Here is a 24,000-nt window from a genome sequence, read left to right as displayed (position 1 = left end):
CACCGTATAACCCTATATTTGGAGACCCTTCTCCAAACACGAAGCTCACATGAAGCATATGAACTTCCCCATACACAAACCTGCAATTCCATTACCATACCATAATAACACGCTCTCCTATTAAAACATAAATAACTTATATGTATTAACATATTAAATTTTACCTTCTGATGTCCCACCTTGTGCACCTGTCCTATTGAGATGGGTACTCCCCCACACCAGACGAGTCCACACTGAAAACCTTGTTCCCTGGGTGCCAGAAATTCTCCCTCCTCAGTCAATCACTGACCTCAGACGAACTAGCATGTACCGCTCCCGCTTCCGTAATGTCAAGTCATGACAAACTCATTATATTTTCTTACTATTTTCATAAACTTTCGAACCTACATTCACAAACGTCCTCTACGATCGCTGGGAACACGATCAAACAATAACAAGCAATATATCATAGTAAAAAGAGTGCTTACCACAGAAGGCTCGATGAGATGATGCCTGTCTGTCGATGTCCCAAATATTGCGCTATACTATGTCGTCCACAAATCCTCTTGGACTGCCACTAAATGCTTCTTGCCGTCCCGAATAGAGCGCGAGAAGTCACCTAACAGGTGCCACATAGGCACACCCGCTCAATTAATCTACCTAAAGGATTCTCTCACAGTAGAGACTACACAGGTACGACCACCCACTAGGCTTCAGGCCGCTCCTAATATCGCTATCACAATAATAGAGAAACGTCGTAAGTCGTCCCCACACGTTGAACTCAAAGCCTTCGCTCAAACTCTTCACCATTAGCCATAAGTTCCTTCTTCACAGGCGGTAACAACGTATGTCCGTCCTCGACGATTCTCTCAACTGAAGTGACTCTTTACGACCTCCGCCCCCCATCACATCGGGTAACTTAGTGTTGACATCATATCTTATCTCGTTTCCATAAGATGCTTAGTTTAATTCCTTCCCCTGACCCCTACATCCAGTCAGGTGGAGAATAACTCTCACAAGGCAGACCTCTCTTTTTAGGCTACCTGGAGTTTTATAACAATATCCGCCGATTTCACAGGTATTGCAATATGAACCATATACCCACCTACAGTCCGGTAACACCCTACAAGTTAGTCTGCAAAATTTAATTAAGTTAACCCCAAGTATTTGTACTCCAACCTTGGAGAGAAAAACAGAAATAAACAAGAATACTTATTCTAATTCATGGAAGTAGAAATTAATTTTTTAATTATTTATTTATATGTATATTTTTCATTTAATTATTTACTGATATATATATATTTTTAATTAATAATTTATTTGCATTATTTGTTCATGATTATTTGTTAATTATGCTTTTCAGGTGCGGTGTGTATTTACATGTTCCGTACAGCCCCAGGGGCGCCAAGGCACTGAAGGTGGCCTTCTGGACGCCCCACCAAGGCCTCGCTCTCACCTCCAGCCTCCCGCTCTTCCCTGACAAGTTCTCCAAGTAACTACACACCTTTCATTACTACTTGTAACTCTCTATGGCAGGTTTGATTTAGAATACAATACAACTCTATCTTCAGACAACACACAGCCCCTCTGTTTAAATCCCCTAACATGCTAAACATACACCTAGTAGCCAGAACGCTCTTCTCAGCCTACTATGCAAGGCCCAATTTGCCTAATAAGCCAAGTTTTCATGAATTAATTGTTTTTCGACTACCTAACCTACCTAACCTAACCTAACCTAACTTTTTCGGCTACCTAACCTAACCTAACCTATAAAGATAGGTTAGGTTAGGTTAGGTAGGGTTGGTTAGGTTCGGTCATATATCTACGTTAATTTTAACTCCAATAAAAAAAATTGACCTCATACATAATGAAATGGGTACCTTTATCATTTCATAAGAAAAAAATTAGAGATAATATATTAATTCAGGAAAACTTGGCTTATTAGGCAAATCGGGCCTTGCATAGTAGGCTAAGAAGTGCGTTCTGGCTACTAGGTACGACATATATATATATATATATATAATATATATATATATATATATATATATATATATATATATATATATATATATATATTAGTATATTTTGGTAGCAGTCTTTCCTGTAGACATATATTATTAAATATGACCGAAAAAGTAAGATTAATAATTCTAACACGAATTTTCTCAATCTTTCGTACATTACGCTTCACTGTTGGAGGTAAATCAAAAATCACTTCTCCAAAATTCATTTTTATTTCTAGTCTGACGCGACACGGGCGCGTTTCGTAAAACTTATTACATTTTCAAAGACTTCACAAATACACAACTGATTAGAACTTACGTCTCTCTGATTTTATATCTACATTTGAGTGAGGTGGGAAGGGTGATGTGGCATTAACACAAGACAGAACAGGAGGGGATATTAATAGGGTATTAAAAGTATCAACACAAGACAGAACAGAAACAATGGGTATTGAATAGAAGTGTTTGTAGAAAGCCTATTGGTCCATATTTCTTGATGCTTCTATATTGGAGCGGAGTCTTGAGGTGGGTAGAATATAGTTGTGCAATAATTGGCTGTTGATTGCTGGTGTTGACTTCTTGATGTGTAGTGCCTCGCAAACGTCAAGCCGCCTGCTATCGCTGTATCTATCGATGATTTCTGTGTTGTTTACTAGGATTTCTCTGGCGATGGTTTGGTTATGGGAAGAGATTATATGTTCCTTAATGGAGCCCTGTTGCTTATGCATCGTTAAACGCCTAGAAAGAGATGTTGTTGTCTTGCCTATATACTGGGTTTTTTGGAGCTTACAGTCCCCAAGTGGGCATTTGAAGGCATAGACGACGTTAGTCTCTTTTAAAGCGTTCTGTTTTGTGTCTGGAGAGTTTCTCATGAGTAGGCTGGCCGTTTTTCTGGTTTTATAGTAAATCGTCAGCTGTATCCTCTGATTTTTGTCTGTAGGGATAACGTTTCTATTAACAATATCTTTCAGGACCCTTTCCTCCGTTTTATGAGCTGTGGAAAAGAAGTTCCTGTAAAATAGTCTAATAGGGGGTATAGGTGTTGTGTTAGTTGTCTCTTCAGAGGTTGCATGGCTTTTCACTTTCCTTCTTATGATGTCTTCGATGAAACCATTGGAGAAGCCGTTATTGACTAGGACCTGCCTTACCCTACAGAGTTCTTCGTCGACTTGCTTCCATTCTGAGCTGTGGCTGAGAGCACGGTCGACGTATGCGTTAACAACACTCCTCTTGTACCTGTCAGGGCAGTTGCTGTTGGCATTTAGGTACATTCCTATGTTTGTTTCCTTAGTGTAGACTGCAGAGTGTATCGTGATCCAGCCTGTACTCCTCTTGACATGCCAGAAAGTATTCTCTAATTTGGGGGTGCTCTCGTCTCTGTATACTCTGTCCAGTATCATTCCTATGGTTGTGTCGACTGGGACGTTGGTAAAAAGGGATTCAACGTCCAGGGAAGCGATGATTCCATCGGGCTGGGTAGATTTGATCAATTCTAGGAAATCTGCTGATGACGTCCCAGTCGTCCCAGCCCTTTACCAACGTCCCAGTCGACACAACCATAGGAATGATACTGGACAGAGTATACAGAGACGAGAGCACCCCCAAATTAGACATACCTGAGCCACACTTGAAAAGTCTTCTCGAAGCATGTACAAAGGAAGCCCCTTTCATCAGTCCACAAGGAGACATGTATTTACAGATAGACGGAGTAGCAATGGGCTCCCCCTTAGGAGTTTTATTTGCTAATTTTTATATGGGAACCATCGAAGATAGGGTCTTCAGTAGCAGACAAAAACCAACTGTATACTGCCGTTATGTAGATGACATATTCGTAATAGTAAAAGACTCAGATGAACTAATTGACCTAAAAAGACACCTAGAGAGAGAGTCAGTACTCCGATTTACACATGAAAATAGTGAAAATAACAGTCTGCCATTCTTGGATGTACTAATAACAAAAACAGGAACCTCTTTAAGCACCAACGTATATACCAAGCCCACCAACATAGGATTATGCCTGAACGGTAGAAGTGAGTGCCCCAAAGATACAAAGCCAGTGTTCTCAATGCTTATATTCGTCGAGCGCTTACCCACTGCTCTGAATGGAGCAACGTGAGTAGAGAGTTTTAAAGAGTAACTCAGGTATTGGTGAACAACGGATATAGCAACGCGGAAATAAACGCTGCTATAAGAAGACACTTGGACCGTTGGTATAATTCAGAACCTAGAACAGAAACCACAACACCCCCAATAAAATTATATTACAAATCAACCATGCACAGTGAACATATAAAAGAGGAAAGAATAATGAAAGAAATAATCCGTAAAGGAGTAAAAAGCACTACTCCTAACCAAAACATAAACCTGATAATATTCTACAAACCAAGAAGACTTCAGAACTCCTTATCAAAAACAGCCCGAAGCCGACGGAGAACCCTCTACAGCAGTCAAGCGTTGTATACATGTACACTTGCCCCCACGAAGGATGTAACCTTCAATGTAAGTACATAGGTATGACGTCGACCAAGCTGACGAGGCGTTTGACATGCCATCTTCAATCTGGTGCCCCTAGGAATCACATGAGACAAGCCCATGACATTACTCTAACAGGAGAAATGTTGAACAAGAATACTTGCATAATAGACAAAACCCAAGATTCAAGAAGATTACAAATTCTTGAGGCAATTCACATAAGAATAGAGCGACCTACCATGAACACCCAAATCACGGAACTATTTACTCTACCCACTATGAGAGTAAGGACAAGACAAGAACATATCGATGCCAACACAGAAGACAATGTCCAACATAACAGGCCAATTACACTGGATTAATCTTTGTGTTTAGATAGGAGATGCCTCGTATGGGCCAATAAGCCTTCTGCAGCCCTATGTTTATCCCTTATGTATCCCCCCATGTTTTTCACCTTCATTGTATTATCACCTGACCTAATGTGGGTATAAAATCAACTAGTATTGTAAGATTGTTCACTTGAGAATGAACCATGGAGGTTCGAAACGTCGTGCAAATTATACAAATAAGTGTAATACACTCTATAGTAAATCACTTCTTTTCTTCACTTTAAAAGTACGAAAATGAGTTTTGGAGAACTCCTATTTCAACTAAGCCCTGATGCTAAGAAAATAGTTAGAGGGATAGAAGCCCTAAACCAGAAAATAATAAATACAGAATATGCGGTCATATTCAATGAAACTTGTTGAAAGAAAACCTGCTGCCAGTATACACCAATATATATATATATATACTTTTTTTTAACTAGAAGGGGTACCACCTCCGGTGCAAGTGTAGGGACCCATAGCCTCGGAGAAGAAAATAAAGAGTACTCAGAGAAGACCTTGTGGATCCTCACTGAACACTTGATATTTCTTCTCCTACCACCCCTATTCTTTTGGTAAGTGTGTATATTTATCTACTTTATTTGAAAATGTCATTACACAAAAAAAGTTACAATATTGATTACATGCAGGGTACAAGGCTGCTTGTCACAAGTTTGAACAGCTCCTCCAGCTCCTCAGATGGCGGGCAGGAACCGTGGATGCAGTGAGCATTTCCTCTCTGGATTGCCACACTAAGGCGCTGAAAAAGAAAACTGGCAGCTCTAGGGTCTCTAGTTGTTTCGATTAACTTAGACCCCAACTCCTTCAAAAGCTAGCAGCACTTTTACCCCAGGCACCAAGTGTCTCTGAGGCAATGGGACAAAATTGTAGTGGTGCTCAAGGTCTCTGTATTTACGTGACTTGGCCGCTTCCCGGTGATTGACAGCTCCTCCTGCTTGTGTAAGCACTGAAGTCAACATAGGTATGGCTAAAGTTGAAACGCATGTGTAGTCCCACACCAACTGTCCTACCATTCTTCCAGGGCTTCACCGTAAATTCCATCTGGGCGACCAACAGGCTCATCAGAATTGCGGGACATTAGGTAACGGGGCTCTCTCTCTGCTGGACAACCGGCTGTGGTAAGGTTTCTCTAATAATGTCATTAACCTCGCCGTGTCTTGCATGCCATCCTCCCGTCCTTTGGCAAAGAAGGCCATGCCGTCCATATCTGTCGGCCTCTGCCTCGTTGCAAATACACCTGTATTCGGTGTGGATTGGGGCAGCGAGGCGGAGAGCCACGGCAATTCGGAGGGCCAATTTGGAGCGGAGTCTTGAGGTGGGTAGAATATAGTTGTGTCAACTATATTCCTACCCAACTCAAGACTCCGCTCCAATATAGAAGCATCAAGAAATATGGACCAATAGGCTTTCTACAAATCACTTCCATTCCATACCCATGTTTCGTGTTTTGTCTTGTGTTTAGGAATTTAATACCCTATTAATACCACCTCACCCCATCCACCTCACTCAAATGTAGATATAAACAAATCGAAGATGTGCAAGTTCTATTCAGTTGTGTATGTGTAAGCTAATGTCTTTGAAAATGTAATAAGGTTTACGAAACGCGCTCAAGTGTCGCGTCAGACTAGAAATAAAAATGAATTTTGGAGAATTGATTTTGAATTACCACCAACAGTGAAAAGAAACGTACGAAAGATCGAGAAAATTCGTGTTAGAATTATTAATCTACTTTTTCGGTCATATTTAATAATATATATATATATTGTGACGATAATCTCTTTCAAGAGAGATTGAGCCTGCTCTTCCCTACAAAGTACGTCAATATAAAAAGATAATATAGAAGATACATCCAGCAAGTATCGCCAAACGTTTGCCCAGAGAGCAAAACGTATCCAGCACACCGGCACACCTGCTACCCGACACCGTAACCAGCAAACTGCTCGTCCTTTGCCTGCCTGTCGCTGATTGGCTGGTGTCCCGTCGCACCTGCCCTCCGCCCTCCGCCACAAGTCGATGTCTGGGCTGCAGTGCTCCAGTATCGTCAGAATATCTCAGTGCTCCTTGCAGTTGACATCTCTCGCTGGTAGACAAAGCATTGGCTTTCGTGTACTAAGGGAGGTGGCAGCTCGAAGCCAATATTCCAGCTCCATTAATACTTTATTTTGCTATCACTGTAACTCACTTGTCTTAACGTAACTTTTCATTTGCCAGTGATTATTCATATTATTTGTTTGTTGACTTGTCTTTTATATTTTTATGTGCTTAACTTTATTCATGTCTTGTTTTTCTAAAGTAATTAAAATTTCATTGTTAATTTACTTGTGTTTTGTGTGTCTTCCCATTACCTTACCACAGACGAAAGCTCCAGCTTTTCTCTTTTTTTTTCTATTATGTGACGAGGCCTTGCCCCTAGCTTTTGAAACAGCCGAACACCAACGCTTTACCGTCACAATTATATATATATATATATATATATATATATATATATATATATATATATATATATACATATATATATATATATATATATATATATATATTATATATATATATATATAAATATATATATATATATATATATATATATATATATGTCGTACCTAGTAGCCAGAATGCACTTCTCAGCCTACTATTCAAGGCCCGATTTGCCTAATAAGCCAAGTTTTCCTGAACTAATATATTTTCTCTAATTTTTTTCTTATGAAATGATAAAGCTACCCATTTCATTATGTATGATGTCAATTTTTTTTAATTGGAGTTAAAATTAACGTAGATATATGACCGAACCTAACCAACCCTACCTAAACCTAACCTAACCTATCTTTATAGATTAGGTTAGGTTAGGTAGCCGAAAAAGTTAGGTTAGGTTAGGTTAGGTGGGTTAGGTAGTCGAAAAACAATTAATTCATGAAAACTTGGCTTATTAGCAAATCGGGCCTTGCATAGTAGGCCGAGTACGACGTTCTGGCTACTAGGTACGACATATATATATATATATATATATATATATATATAATATATATATATATAATATATATATATATATATATATATATATATATATATATATATATATATATATATATGTCGTACTTAGTAAGCCAGAACGCACTTCTCAGCCTACTATGCAAGGCCCGATTTGCCTAATAAGCCAAGTTTCATGAATTAATGTTTTTTCGACTACCTAACCTAACCTAACTTTTTCGGCTACCTAACCTAACCTAACTATAAATATAGGTTAGGTTATGTTAGGTAGGGTTGGTTAGGTTCGGTCATATATCTACGTTAATTTTAACTTTAATTAAAAAAAATTGACCTCATACATAATGAAATGGGTAGCTTTATCATTTCATAAGAAAAAAATTGGAGAAAATATTTTAATTCAGGAAAACTTTGCTTATTAGGCAAATCGGGCCTTGCAAAGTAGGCTGAGAAGTGCGTTCTGGCTATTAGGTACGACATATATATATATATATATATATATATATATATATATATATATATATATATATATATATATGTCGTACCTAGTAGCCAGAACGCACTTCTCAGCCTACTATGCAAGGCCCGATTTGCCTAATAAGCCAAGTTTTCCTGAATTAATATATTTTCTCTAATTTTTTTCTTATGAAATGATAAAGCAACCCATATCATTATGTAAGAGGTCAATTTTTTTTTATTGGAGTTAAAATTAACGTAGATATATGACCGAACCTAACCAACCCTACCTAACCTAACCTAACCTATCTTATAGGTTAGGTTTGGTTAGGTAGCCGAAAAAGTTAGGTTAGGTTAGGTTAGGTAGGTTAGGTAGTCGAAAAGCAATTAATTCATGAAAACTTGGCTTATTAGTGCAAATCAGGCCTTGCCTAGTAGGCTCAGAAGTGAGTTCTGGCTACTAGGTACGACATATATATATATATATATATGTATATATGTATATATATATATATATATATATATATATATATATATATATATATATATATATATATATTGATTTATATTATATAGTTATAATATGTAGACTGATAACAGCGATCTCTCTCAGGCTCTCCAATGGTCCAACTCTGATAGTTGTGACTGAAACCTATCCAACACATGAAATAGTACTGGTGGACGATTCCAAGTCTCCTGGAGGAAAGAGGCTCGAGTTCTTTAGTCCAATTGCTAACGTGCTTCAGCTCTTGGCAAACGTTACAAATTTTACGTAAGTTTTAAATTACCAAAATTTTGTTTCCAGTAAAAGAAATTTTGTATCGTTCCCTTTCTGGAAAAAAACAAATAATTTCACATACTCTGTTCCTAATGCCCTTTATTCACTGCCTCTTTCAAAATAAAAATGGACACTTATAGCAGGAAGTTACAATTTCAAGAACTTGATAAATATTTGTAAAAAATAATGAATTACTTTTACATAATTCATGATTTTGCTCATCAGCATTTTGTGAAATTATTAAAAGAAATTGAATATTTGGAGTTTGATAATTTGGTTTTCTATGCAAACACTAGATGCTTGATTCGTAGAAAATTATTTTTGTCGATGTATAAGTTCAACAGAATTAGTATCATTACAGTACTGGGTATCTCTGCTCCAATTGTGAAATTAGAGGTATATATAGGATCGATGGCTCTCTGAAAAGGTTCTAGTTCTTTAGTAGTTTAAATAAAGTCATTTGAGGTTGAACACGATTATGTTAGCACTATGAAATGTTCTATATAACATCAATGATTTGACATATTTTCCTGATACTTATAGTGAGACATATAGCACTTACGAAACAGGTAACATTAAGCCTTATATTAATGCTTATAATATATGGATTTAAAGTATTTAAATCCTTTCAAAACCTCTATGAAACATTGTATTCAATTTCTTTGGAGTGAATCGTATTGCACATTCTAGTAAATTGGCAGAACAATTGGCAAATTATTTAAATGGCATATGATTTAAGATGGACATTAACTTATCGTTACTAATAAACAATTTAAGGAAATATTTCTTTTTAAGAAATACTAATTATTGCTATCAGTGTTAAAATATATGTAGTTTCCAAATTTGTGATTACTGAACATAAAATATGATCTAGTATTTTTTTAATAGGTACTTGTATATGCGACCTCCTGATGGGTTATGGGGGTCCCAGCAGAACGACGGGTCTGGTCGGGTATGGTGGGCATGGTGAGCAGGGAGGTGAGTTGATGAGTCCTGGTCGGGCATGGTGAGCAGGGAGGTGAGTTGATGAGTCCTGGTCGGGCATGGCTAGCAGGGAGGTGAGTTGATGAGTCCTGGTCAGGCATGGCTAGGAGGGAGGTGAGTTGATGAGTCCTGTGTGGGAAACCGACCTGTGAGATTTATATTTATTTAATTTATATGAATTTATATTTACGTTAATTTATATACTTCGATAGCAATTTGTATAATGTTAAGTGGACTGTATTTCTGCAATAATCTCATAATCTCACAAATCGATCCTCTACACATTAGGGGGGGTTTATTAAGTTTATATATATGCAACCAATCAAACTACAGAATTAACTACATACATTGAAGAGGTTCCTTATCTTATAGTACAGCAGGCTAGTCCACCAGGTATAACTAGGGTGTAGACACCAAATTATCCTCTTTGAGGTAGCTTCCATCACCCAGTAACTGGTGCACAAAATCTTGCATCCTCGTCTTGACCTGTCCAAAAGTGCGCTAGCTGTGAAGCCAGATACCTATATATGACAAGCTATATCAGAGAAAACTGTACATGGAACATTGAAGACCTGGCTTAATTACCTTTAGTTTGAGGCTTCCACGTGCTCTAACCGGGTCACCCTATATAATGACATTAATGGCCACTAATGATAGATAATGGGTTTCGGAAAGAACACTTAACTTGATTTGTAGACAGCGTGTTGATAATGGTACACTTCTGGTTTCCATAACACTACGTCCAAGTAAATTAACAGGAGCCGAATTTGCTCCCGTGTGAGCCTCTGGTCTAGTCTCAACAATGGCTGCATCTAACACTCCATACTATTGACGCCTGGCCGACATTGTCCAGATATGATAGGAGCCAAATTTGCTCCACACGTCTCGGAGGTGACACAACAATGGCTGCCCTCCTTCCTCCACTCTGGACGCCTGGCTTACATTGTCCACATGTCAGAAAGTGATAGAAGGGTCACATTTACTCTACTTAATATTGATAATTAAGTTAATTTATATAAGATGTTTTATGATGGTAAAGTCCAAAGACTAATGTATTTAAGAATAATTCCCAGCAGAATAGCTGGTGAATTTATAATGGTATGTGGTGATGATATCCCGTTTTCTATAGACGGTAATTCCACTACAAGTTACGTTTTCTCTGGGTAACTTGTTTTATACAACACAGCTATTATCTGTATGATATATTAAATGGTGTCGGATTTCCGACATAATTCCCCAGGGGCTGCTCACGGGTCGAAGTCCTAATTAGAACAGACGAACACCGATACTCCTCCATCGAATTATTACATTAATTTGATGTTAGTAGTTAGTAATCACACATTTGTGTGTCTGTTCGTACAGGACGGATGTCCCGTACTAGAGTTGCAGGGGTTAGAAGTCTAATGCGATTTCATTTCCCTGTCAACTCTTGAAAGGCTAATATTCAAGCCTTATTACATATTATTTAACCCAGAAGACTGGATGTGATCAAGTACTACAGTCAAGTATGATTCAGGGACTGCAGTGAGATCAGTGACATTAGATATAACTTGAAGTTTGTTCAGGTAACTGGTCACTGATATATAAACACTGAGGCCCATGGAATACATCTAGATTAAATAATAAATGTATCAAATCAGTCATCAGATTTACTGGGGTTTAATTTAATTAATTGATTCAGAGGATTGAATAGCTCATCATTAAGTAAAGTATGGTTCTGAGACTGCAGTGGGTTCAGTGACATTGGTCGCAGTGACTTGTAGCTGTTTTAGGCTACTGTTCACTGATTTGCCACTGAGGCCTCATGAAATCATCTCCAGCTTTAAATGATGATACTAACATCAACCTCTGTTGTATAGTCAGCTGTAATCTCCTTAGTATAATGCTACTGGAGAAATATAATCAGCTGACAAATTTAGATTTCTACTGGTATTGTTTATCTGCAGGCATAGGTCTCCTCAGGCTTGATACTGGGCCTGAGAGTAATTTACCTCCTGCAGAGTTTAACATGGTTATACCCTGATATTTAGTAGGGCTACCAATGAATCGATGCAATAGTCTGTCCTACAAGGAGACCGAAGTCGTTGAGGTGATCAGACTTAATATTATCTGCCAGTTTTATTCCTCTATTTCTCAGGAATTTGGCTGTTGCTCGCAGACCTTGAACTTGTAGGTCTACTGGTATTTTGTCCACCACAATGGCTTGTACTCGACAGACGTACCTGCCTAAGGCGTACTGATGGTTGTACCACCTGGTAGACTTGAGGTCCTGCATCTGTTACAAACCCTGAGATGTTGAATGACATCTGGGCTACAGGCCTTAATTGTAATTCATCTGCCAACCTTTTAGTGATGTATGTTCTTTGGGATCCTTGGTCAAACAACCCACGGGTATGGACCTTGGCCCTCTTATTCAGGATGGTAATTTGGGCAGTAGGCAAAGTCGTATTACCTTTAGACTTTGCCGATTGGACACTGTTTGTTTGTTGCACCTTGCAGTACTGTACTGTGGTGGGAATGCTATCTTCCACCTTGGGGTTTTGGAGACGTTGTTTTGGTGTCTCTGCACAATGCTGCATGGTGCTGACCTTTGTTACACCTATTACAGGTGTGTAATTGGGTATCACAGTCCTTGATGTTATGTTTCCTGAGGCACCTCATGCAATGTTGCAAATCTTTGAGTCGCTCAACACGGGCGTCACTATCAGGAAAATTAGAGCAGTGGTACATTGAATGTTTCTCATTGCAGAACAAACATGTTCCATAGCTTCTGTACCCTTTGGTGTCATGTTCTTGGGTGACACAGTAACTATAGGCTTGGAGGGTCCCACTGCATATACGCCCACACTGTTACTGTTCCACTTTGGTGTTGAATTATATTGTCTAGATTGATTTGGAGTAACCTTTGAGTACTCTGTGGTTTACTATTATTGGTTTCTGAGGGTTTACTTGGTGGTTTTAATTTGTCATGTGTTCGTAATTGATGAACTACTGACTTTAAACCTTCAGATATTTCATTCATGGATAAGATGCTTTTATTGTAATGAGCACTCATTTGTCTCAATATGTCCCTAGGTATTTTCTCCTGGACAATTATTTTCAAGACCCACTCAGCCCCGTTTGTATCTGCTGTCAGGCTGAGGGCATTGATCAATGATTCTACCTCCAGCTTGAAGACTTGGAGTGAATCAGCTGAAGCCTCCGGTGGGGGTAAATGCAACAGCTCATGAACTAAATGTGATGTTCTTACTTCTGGATCAGCATAATTATCCTTGAGGAGTTTTACTGCCAGATCATAGCCGTCATTAGTTAATCTCAGATGGATACTACTGTTTTAGCCTCACCTGATAATTGGCCTTGCAAATAAGAGAATTTACTACTTCTTTGGTAAAGATTGTTTTGAGTCTACAAGGTCAACGAATTTGTTCCAAAATTCGTCCCAATCTTCCTCATCTTTTCCTGAGAAAGTGGGTAAATTAATTGGAGGGAGTCGAGCTTCTGCTTGACTCGTATTAGATGCAACTGTTGTTGTTGTTGCTGTTGCCTTGTTCTGGGCAATTAATTTGACATAAGGCTGTAACGTGGCCTGAGTGTGATCTTCATAATTCGCAAGATCAACCATAATGTCGTCTATTTCTGTTTTCTGATAAATTAGTGTTGGCAAGTTCAGCCACATATGTTGCTATTTGACATTTTGATTTGCTCAAATTTACCTGCAGCTGCTTGATAATAGCTTTCCAGGTCAGCATAATCAACTTGAGATTGTTGTGACAAATCTTCACATTTCTTGATCTGTCTTGTTAAGTGGCCTTTAAGACCTGCAAGGGTTCTTTTCATTCTCCCTGCATTATCCATACTGGCTAGTTGGTGAAGCCTTGTGGGGCTTGTACTTGGGCTGCTCATAATACTGAACAAGCTCTAATGGTAGCCTAGGGTAAATTCTGAACTCACTAGGCAATAATCCTACCTCTACTAGAGGTTAGCACTTAAAATTAATACACATTATATATATATACAATCATACACACTAATGATTTAAGTGATAAACCAGTGTCACTGGAAGTACCTTTAGGTTAGCTCTTCTATATCACCCTAGGATGGTAGAGACACTAATTAATCACTCAAAGGTGTAATGATCATAAGTAAATTATTATATATACACAACTCAACTCGAGTTGATAAAAATTACACCCAAATAGGGTCTGGACCATTCATTAATGTTAATGGTGTTAGGTTATTGAATATAGTACAACTGACTATGGTAATAATGGGACTAGGATGACAATAATAGTTCAACTAGTCATATCCTACCCTGTTGTGGGTTGGCAATTAGTAAATATTATACTGTGATCACTAGTGCAATATATATTAAATATTCTCTATTTTGGAGAAATAATATATACAATTATTGATAATAGCCTCTTAATTGCCTCTATGAAACTTCTAATATTATCTAGAAGTATTAAATATTATTAGTGACCTCGCGAAATAAAGTCCACAAAATTCGTGGATAATCTCTCGCGAAATGTAACACCACGAAATCCGGTGAACAATCTTGCGAAGACACAGTCACTAATTTGGCTGGCTTCTATATTAGCGCTGTCATTTCACGAAATAAACGCCACCAAATATCTGTGGGTGTGCATGAAACCGCTGACGAAGCTGAACTCAGTTGAGGGGGGGCTCCTGAGCTCCCACGAGGCAACGCCGCTGTCTATGACTGGCTGGCCTTTGTTTAAATCACACTGCACTAGTTTATTTAATGAATCCACTGGTAACTGGTTCATCCGGTACTAAGATGACCAAATGTGGGTTCAAAGGATCAAATAATCCGTCATCCGGTTCGAAGATGACCAAATAATGTGGGAACCGACCTGTGAGATTTATATTTATTTAATTTATATGAATTTATATTTACGTTAATTTATATACTTCGATAGCAATTTGTATAATGTTAAGTGGACTGTATTTCTGCAATATCTCATAATCTCACAAATCGATCCTCTACACATTAGGGGGGTTTATTAGTTTATATATATGCAGCCAATCAAACTACAGAATAACTACATACATTGAAGAGGTTCCTTATCTTATAGTACAGCAGGCTAGTCCACCAGGTATAACTAGGGTGTAGACACCAAATTATCCTCTTTGAGGTAGCTTCCATCACCCAGTAACTGGTGCACAAAATCTTGCATCCTCGTCTTGACCTGTCAAAAGTGCGCTAGCTGTGAAGCCAGATACCTATATATGACAAGCTATATCAGAGAAAACTGTACATGGAACATTGAAGACCTGGCTTAATTACCTTTAGTTTGAGGCTTCCACGTGCTCTAACCGGATCACCCTATATAATGACATTAATGGCCACTAATGATAGATAATGGGTTTCGGAAAGAACACTTAACTTGATTTGTAGACAGCGTGTTGATAATGGTACACTTCTGGTTTCCATAACACTACGTCCAAGTAAATTAACAGGAGCCGAATTTGCTCCGTGTGAGCCTCTGGTCTAGTCTCAACAATGGCTGCATCTAACACTCCATACTATTGACGCCTGGCCGACATTGTCCAGATATGATAGGAGCCAAATTTGCTCCACACGTCTCGGAGGTGACACAACAATGGCTGCCCTCCTTCCCCACTCTGACGCCTGGCTTACATTGTCCACATGTCAGAAAGTGATAGAAGGGTCACATTTACTCTACTTTAATATTGATAATTAAGTTAATTTATATAAGATGTTTTATGATGGTAAAGTCAAAGACTAATGTATTTTAAGAATAATTCCCAGCAGAATAGCTGGTGAATTTATAATGGTATGTGGTGATGATATCCGTTTTCTATAGACGGTAATTCCACTACAAGTTACGTTTTCTATGGGTAACTTGTTTATACAACACAGCTATTATCTGTATGATATATTAAATGGTGTCGGATTTTCCGACATCCTGGTCGGGCATGGCTAGCAGGGAGGTGAGTGATGAGCCCTGGTCGGGCATGACGAGCAGAGAGGTGAGTTGATGAGTCCTGGTCGGGCATGATGAGCAGGGAGGTCAGTTTATGAGTCCTGGTCGGGCATGGTGGGCACGATGAGCAGGGAGGTGAGTTGATGAGTCCTGGTAGGGGCATGATGAGCAGGGAGGTCGTTTATGAGTCCTGGTCGGGCATGGCGAGCAGGGAGGTGAGTTGATGAGTCCTGGTCGGGCATGGCGAGCAGGGGAGGCGAGTTGGTGAGTCCTGGTCGGGCATGGCGAGCAGGGAGGTGAGTGCATGCATTATGTTGATCCCATTTGGAAAGTTAGTAATTATCCGAAGAATGTTTTAAACTGGGGAGCAACAGTAAAATTGTGTCTTGGTCCAGCGTAGTGAGCAAGGTGAGCAGGTAATGTGAGTACGCTCACACACACTCACGCACACACACACACGCACACACACACACACAGGAGGCAACTACCTCACAGTAGGATGAGCCTACCGAAGTAGCAATGACCATGGAACAGCTTCCAACACTTGTGGGGAGTGTGGGTGAAATTGGATATAAGAAAGTGAGCTTCAAGGTAATGTACTCAAACATTGATGGGATTACAATAAAGCAAGTGAACTGGCAGAAAGGGGCGCAAGTAGAAAACCCTGATGTAATAGGACTCCCGGAAACAAAATTGTCAGGAGTCACTAACAGATGTTGGGTTTCCAAAGGACTACTATATAGTAAGGAAAGTGGAGGGAAGGGAGAGGAGGTGGAGGAGTGGCCCTGCTGATAAGGAAGGACTGGAGTTTTGATGAGATGGAAATTCGGACTGTGACGGGTTCAGAGATTACATAACATGAACTATAACAATGGGTGGACCTAAGATAATAGTGGCAGTCATTTACAACCCTCCCCTAAATGACAGAAGACCTAGAAAGGAGCTTGATAGGAACAACATGGCAACCATTAATATAATAGAGAGAGCAGCTTCAGTTACCTGCAGGAATGGCTCAAGACTCGTAATCATGGGCGATTTCAACAATGTAAAGATAAACTGGGAGAATGGGAACCCACATGGTGGTGCAGATACGTGGAGAGCTAAACTCTTTGAAGTGGCAACAAGGAATTTTCTGAGCCAGCATGTCAAGGAACCCACAAGAGTGAGAGGCAATGATGAACCAGCTAGACTCGACTTGATATTCACCCTGAATGAGTCAGAAATAAGGGAAGTCAAAGTTGAAGCCCCCCCATAGGAAAGAGTGACAACAGTGTACTGACCTTTGAGTACTTGGTGGAGGTAGGGATAACCTATCCAAGAATGGGATCGGAAGGTAAAAGACTAAATTACCGAAGAGGAAAATATGACGAGATGAGGAACTTCCTCAGGGGAATACAATGGGAAACAGAACTTAGAGACAAGAATGTGCAGGACATGTTGGATTTTGTCACCCAGAAGTGACAGGAAGCTGCAGACAGGTTTATCCCCGTCCAAAAGGAGAAAAATGAAAAACAACAGAAAAACCCATGGTTCAACCAGGAATGCAAGGCAGCGAAGCAACTGAGTAAAAGAACATGGAGAAACTACAGAAATAACAGAACACCAGAGAGCAGGGAGAGATACCAGAGGGCCAGAAATGAGTACCTCAGAGTGAGGAGGGAAGCAGGGAGACAGTTTGAAAATGACATAGCAAGTAAAGCCAAGACCCAACCAAAGCTGCTCCACAGCCACTTTAGGAGGAAAACAGCAGTGAAGGAACAAGTGAGAAAAGGGGAGAACAGATACACAGAGAATGACAAGGAGGTGTGTGAAGAACTCAACAAGAGATTCCAGGTCTTCACTGTAGAACATGGAGAAGCCCCTGCACTAAATGAGGAGGAGGCAAACTAAGCAACCTTGGAGGAATTTGATCTCATCAGTGATGAGGTCAAAAGGTGTCTGCTGGATGTGACAAAGGCTGTTGGGCCTGACAAAATCTCACCATAGATACTAAAGGAAGGTGCAGAAGCACTAAGTATGCCACTCTCTATGGTGTATAACAGGTCACTGGAAACAGGAGACTTACCAGAAAGTTGGAAGACAGCTAACATAGTCCTAATATACAAGAAGGGTGACAGGCAAGAGGCACTGAACTACAGGCCAGTTTCCTTAACTTGTATACCATGCAGGGTGACGGAGAAGATCGTGAGGAAAAGGCTCGTAGAGCATCTGGAGGGAAATAACTTTGTAACACACGACCAACATGGGTTCAGGGATGATATATCGTGCCTCACAGGTTTAATAGAATTCTATGACCTGGCAACAAAAGTTAGGCAGGAAAGAGAAGGGTGGGCCGACTGCATTTTCCTGTACTGCCAAAAAGCCTTTGACACAGTACCCCATCAAATGCTGTTAACAAAGTTGGAACATCAGGCGTAACATTTGGAGTAAAAGGGAAGGTGCTCCAGTGGATAAGGGAGTACTTAAGCAACAGGAAACAGCGAGTAACGATGAGGGGGGAGACATCAGAGTGGCGAGATGTCACAGCAGAGTCCCGCAAAGCTCGATACTTGGACCCATGCTGTTTCTAATATATGTAAACGATCTTCCGGAGGGTATAGGTTCATTCCTCTCAATGTTTGCTGATGATGCAAAAATTATGAGAAGAATCAAGACGAATGAAGATAGACAGAGACTACAGGATAAGCTGGACAAACTGGAGGAATGGTCTAGAAAATGGCTGCTACAGTTCAACTCAGTTAAGTGTAAGGCAATGAAATTAGGCGAAGGGAGCAGGAGGCTGAACACAAGGTATCATCTGGGAGGTGAAATCCTTCAGGAGTCAAATAGAGAGAAAGATCTGGGGGGTTGATATCACACCGAACCGGTCCCCAGAGGCCCACATCAAAAGAATATCATCAGCGGCATATGCTAGACTGGCCAACATAAGAACTGCCTTTAGAAACTTGTGTAAGGAATCGTTCAGGACCCTGTATACCGCTTATATAAGAACAATCCTGGAGTATGCAGCTCCAGCCTGGAGTTCATACCTAGTTAAACACAAGACAAAGCTAGAGAAGATCCAGTGGTATGCCACCAGGCTCGTCCCGGAACTGATAGGAATGAGCTACGAGGAAAGGCTAAAGGAGCTGAACCTCACATCCCTGGAAAACAGAAGAGTAAGGGGAGACATGATAACCACCTACAAAATTCTCAGAGGATTTGACAGGGTGGACAAAGATAAAGTCTTCAGCACGGGAGGGACACGAACAAGGGAACACAGGTGGAAACTTAGTACCCAGATGAGCCACAGAGATGTTAGAAAGAATTTTTTTCAGTGTCAGAGTAGTAGACAAATTGAGTGCATTAGGAAGTGATGTGGTGGAGGCTGACTCCATACACAGCTTTAAGTGTAGATATGATAGAGCCCAGTAGGCTCAGGAACCTGTACATTAGTTGATTGACTGTTGAGTGGCGGGTCCAAAGAGCCAGAGCTCATCCCTAGCAAGCATAACTAGGTAAGTACACACACACACACATACACATGACCAAAGAGCCAGAGCTCAACCCCCCGCAAGCACAATCAGGTGAGTACACACACATACACTAGAGTTGGGTGTTACAAAGGCAATAGGCCCAGATGGAATCTCCCCTTGGATACTAAATGAAGGAGCAGAAGAACTGTGCCTACCACTCTCCATAGTGTATAACAAATCTCTGGCAAAAGGGGAATTGCCAGAAATTTGAAAGGCAGCTAATGTAGTCCCGATATAAAAGGGGATAGACAGGAGGCACTGACCTACAGGACAGTGTCCCTAACCTGCATACCATGCAAGGTGATGGAGAAGATTGTGTGGGAACCGACCTGTGAGATTTATATTTATTTAATCTATATGAATTTATATAAAATTTATATTTATGTTAATTTATATATTTCGATAGCAATATGTATGATGTTAAGTGAATTATTGTTTCTGCAATAATCTCATAAATCGATCCTTACATATTGGGGGGGTTTATATTAAATTTATATATATGCAGCAAATCAAACTACAGTATTAACTACATATATTAGTAAATAAATTGGAGGTGCCTTATCTTATTGTACAGCAGGCTTAGTCCACCAGTTATAACTGGGATGTAGACACCAAATTATCCACGTGAGAGGCTAGCTTCCTACACCCCAAGTAACTGTTGAACCAAGTCTTGCTTCCTCTTCTTGATCCTTTCAAAGGCCACTAGCTATAAAGCCGGAATCCTAGCATATGACAGCTATATCAGAGAAAAACTGTATATTAAATAATAAGAACCAAGGCTTAATTATAATATATATATATTATTATGTGCATGTTTATTTCACCTGATTTCTTAAATTTATATTCCTGTCCTACATAGGGGAACTCTGGTATTGACTTTTGTTTAAAAATAGTGAACTTACCCTAGACTAGAATTTATATCACTATGCAGTATCACACGAGCTGTGTGTACTAGTTAGGTAACAGAAATTTCTGAGCTTGCTCTGCCTCTAGCCTCTTCTGAGCATGTTTATGTTCCGATAAAGTCAAAGTATTTTTCCTGACAGTAGGAAGAGGAAGTTCCTGTGACGGTATTGCACCACTGCTCTCCTAACCTAGCCCCCTTACTCCCTTACATATCCACTTGCCCCTTAATGAGTGATTAACACATATACCTCTTCTCTGCATTCCTCTCATTAACTCTCTAGAATCAACTTCTGTCAACTCCAGCTTCCACACCGCTTCCTTCTCTATGTTCATCTCCCTCATTCAATATTTCCCCCCCCCCTTCCAATACACATTATCAATCCCGCTTAACAACACATCCACCCATGCATCCAACAACCTGCCCTTTTGCTGAGTACTTCGCACATATTGAAGCTTCCCCCCAAACAGTCTTCATCGACCTAGCAGCAGCTTTTGATACAGCAAACAGAGGAATCATACTGGAACAGCTTGCCGAGCTGGGAATACAAGGAAAATTACTGAAATGGATAAAGGGCTATTTGTCTAATCGAACAGCATATGTTTTGTTTAATGGTGTTAAAAGCACAGAGAGCAAACACTTTGAACTGGGAACTCCACAAGGAGGGGTCCTCAGTCCCTTATTGTTCAACGTTCTGATGCATAAACTTATTAAAGATCTTCCAACTAATAATGAAGACACTGTCATTTGTTATGCTGATGATATATGTTTACAGGCTGCCACCGAGCCTAGAATGCAAGTTCTGCTCGACGCTTTTGCTACTAGAGCTGAGGAATGTGGCCTCCTTATCTCTGTACAGAAAACTCGTGCCCTCATTCCATGTGGTATTCCACCACCCAATTATCATATAGATGGGCGAGCACTTGAGAACTGCGAGTCTTACAGATACCTTGGTGTCCCCATTAACGACCCTGGGTACCTTTCTTCTCTCAAGAGGAGACTTTGGGAGAGATTAAAGCCCTTGCGGGTCCTTGTTGGTGTCAATCATGGGCTTAACGTGAGACTTGCTAGAATGTTTTATGTATCATTTATACGCTCTGTGATTGACTACAATGCTCTACATCTCACACTGTATACTGACAAAGAGCTGAAATCTCTTGAAACCTTGCAAAATGAAGCATGCGTCTCATCCTTGGGGCTCCAAAGTCCACGAGAATAGTTAACATGAGAGCAGAGTTAAAATTACCTACCATAAGTGAGAGAATCTTGTCTATTAGCACAGTTTTCGGCGTGAAGGCATTGAGTAGATCTAGACAACACATGAAGTTTCAAGCTAAACTTTCTAATATGCTACACTCACCTGAGGTCTATAGAAGAAGAACGAAATCTGATTATGTATATTGGTTCTACAAGGTAGCCAACTCCATCAAAATATTAAATATGTACCCAACTCGACTAATGATTAATCAGCCAATTACTCCATGGGATAACTGGGATCTATCAGTTGATTTTGTAAATGCGCCCAAGAAAGATAGTGTGCACACTACATTGTTAAAACAGTTAACACTGAAAAGCATCACTGAAAGTACTCAGAGTATGGGTAACGATGTTTATCAGTGCTATACCGACGGCTCTGTAGAAGAAGGTGGACGATGTACCGGATATGCATGTAACATATTTGAACAATCTTCTCTCGTACATACAGCAATGAAGCGCGTCAATGACTGGGCAAGTACAACTCAAACCGAACTTGCAGGCATATACCTTGCCACTGAATTTTTAAAAGACAAAGGCAGTGGACTTATATACTGTGACTCGCAGAGTGCACTCCTGGCATTGAACGCACATAGTAGTGACACCCAGAAAATAGTCAGTGATATTCGAATGAATGTTTTAGCTGCCAAAGAAAACAGATTTGAGATTAAATTCCTATGGATACCATCACATGTTGGCATCTCAAGGCATGACACTGTTGATATGCTTGCTAAGTCAGCTTGCAGAAAACCAGTGGTAGAAATTGATATGGGTGTTTCATTAGCAGTGACAAAGAGAATACTTAAACAAATATCTAATGAAAATCTCACCGACCTAACAAATTCTCAAAGACCTGAAAGTTGTAGCATTAAATATTATGATAGATATCGTGAGGAGACATTCACATATGGGACTAATAGAACAAGAACCCGGCAATGTGATGTTATAGTGGCCAGAATACGCCTGGGATATAGACGTATCTGGCAGCTTTCTCAAAACCCAAATGTCGAGTACACAATGTGTCAACTTTGTGAAAGAGAAAACATGCACTCTCTTGAACATTATATTGTAGAATGTCCCATACTGACTGACTTTCGCCCTCCTGGGCTAAGGTATGCTGAACTCTGTAGTTACTATATGAGTACTGGAACACTTGATGATATATTGGACTTGTATCCAAAATTGACTATGTAATGTATCAATCATACAATGTATGTATGTGATGTAACTATATAACCTGAGCTTGTAAAAGCACCTTCATCACCTTCAGTGATTAAGTGCTTAATTGCACACTAGTTTCTTTATCAGCTACCTCACCCTGTCAGGGTAAATGAGACAAATGTATGTGAATGCATGTATGTGTGTATATATGTATGTGTATGTGTGTGTGTGTATGTATATGTATGGGTATAAAGCATATATGGAAGCTGATCAGAATTACATTTCACCTTTGTGAATGTACATTAATGACACTATGTAAAAGACACATCTAATACTTTATGTAGGGCGTACGTAAATCTGTGTATCTTTGTATTTACGTATGTAGGTTAGCTTAGCATTTTAAAAGCACCGAATCACCTTCTGTGGTTGAGTGTTCAATAAACCCTTGAACTATATGTTTAACACATCTCTAACCCTGTCCATGGAGGACAGAAGAAAATGTATATATGCTGGTTAGCATTGTAAATGTGTGGCCACGTCTGTGGTAGAAAAAAAAAAAAAAAAAAAAAAAAAAAAAAAAAAAAAAAAAAAAAAAAAAAAAAAAAAAAACCTGCCCTTCTAAATAGCACAAGTTACAAAAACGTCACATTTTGACGTATACTTTATCTTAGGCCAAAAATTGTCGTACTGTAAAATATTATCGGCTCGCAAAATCGACACACTGTCCCGTTTTCTGTTTGGGGGTCTTCAGGTAGGTTAGGCTACTTAAGGACGACAGTTTCTTGACACTGGGAAACCTTATGTGGACGGCCTGCTGTTACCGCTACAGCCTCCCCCTCTAATATCACCCTCCTACCTAATTCTACGATTTCATAATGGCTACCAAAACTAAATACAATTTATGGACAAAGAGCCTGAACGTGAGGTACACTGTGCAGATGGAGAGACAATCAAGACAGAGCGGCTGAGTCCGTGTATAGGGCAGATGCAGCCTGAGAGGGCAGATGCAGCCTGAGAGGGCAGATGCAGCCTGAGAGGGCAGATGCAGCCTGAGAGGGCAGATGCAGCCTGAGAGGGCAGATGCAGCCTGAGAGGGCAGATGCAGCCTGAGAGGGCAGATGCAGCCTGAGAGGGCAGATGCAGCCTGAGAGGGCAGA

The 24,000-nt window shown here is 39.9% G+C and overlaps 1 protein-coding gene across 1 annotated transcript in view; it reads left to right on the top strand.

The window, feature by feature from the left end:
• Positions 1–24,000, top strand: part of LOC123755121 (glutamate receptor ionotropic, delta-1-like) — a 112,602-nt gene that overhangs the window by 29,722 nt on the left and 58,880 nt on the right. Inside the window, exon 5 of the mRNA XM_069332719.1 lies at positions 9,513–9,521. Coding sequence (XP_069188820.1) covers positions 9,513–9,521 — 9 coding nt within the window. The remainder of the gene's footprint in view (positions 1–9,512; positions 9,522–24,000) is intronic.

Source organism: Procambarus clarkii, chromosome 28 (assembly GCF_040958095.1).
Source record: "Procambarus clarkii isolate CNS0578487 chromosome 28, FALCON_Pclarkii_2.0, whole genome shotgun sequence".
NCBI lineage: Eukaryota > Metazoa > Arthropoda > Malacostraca > Decapoda > Cambaridae > Procambarus > Procambarus clarkii.
This window is presented reverse-complemented; position numbering and strand designations above follow the sequence as displayed.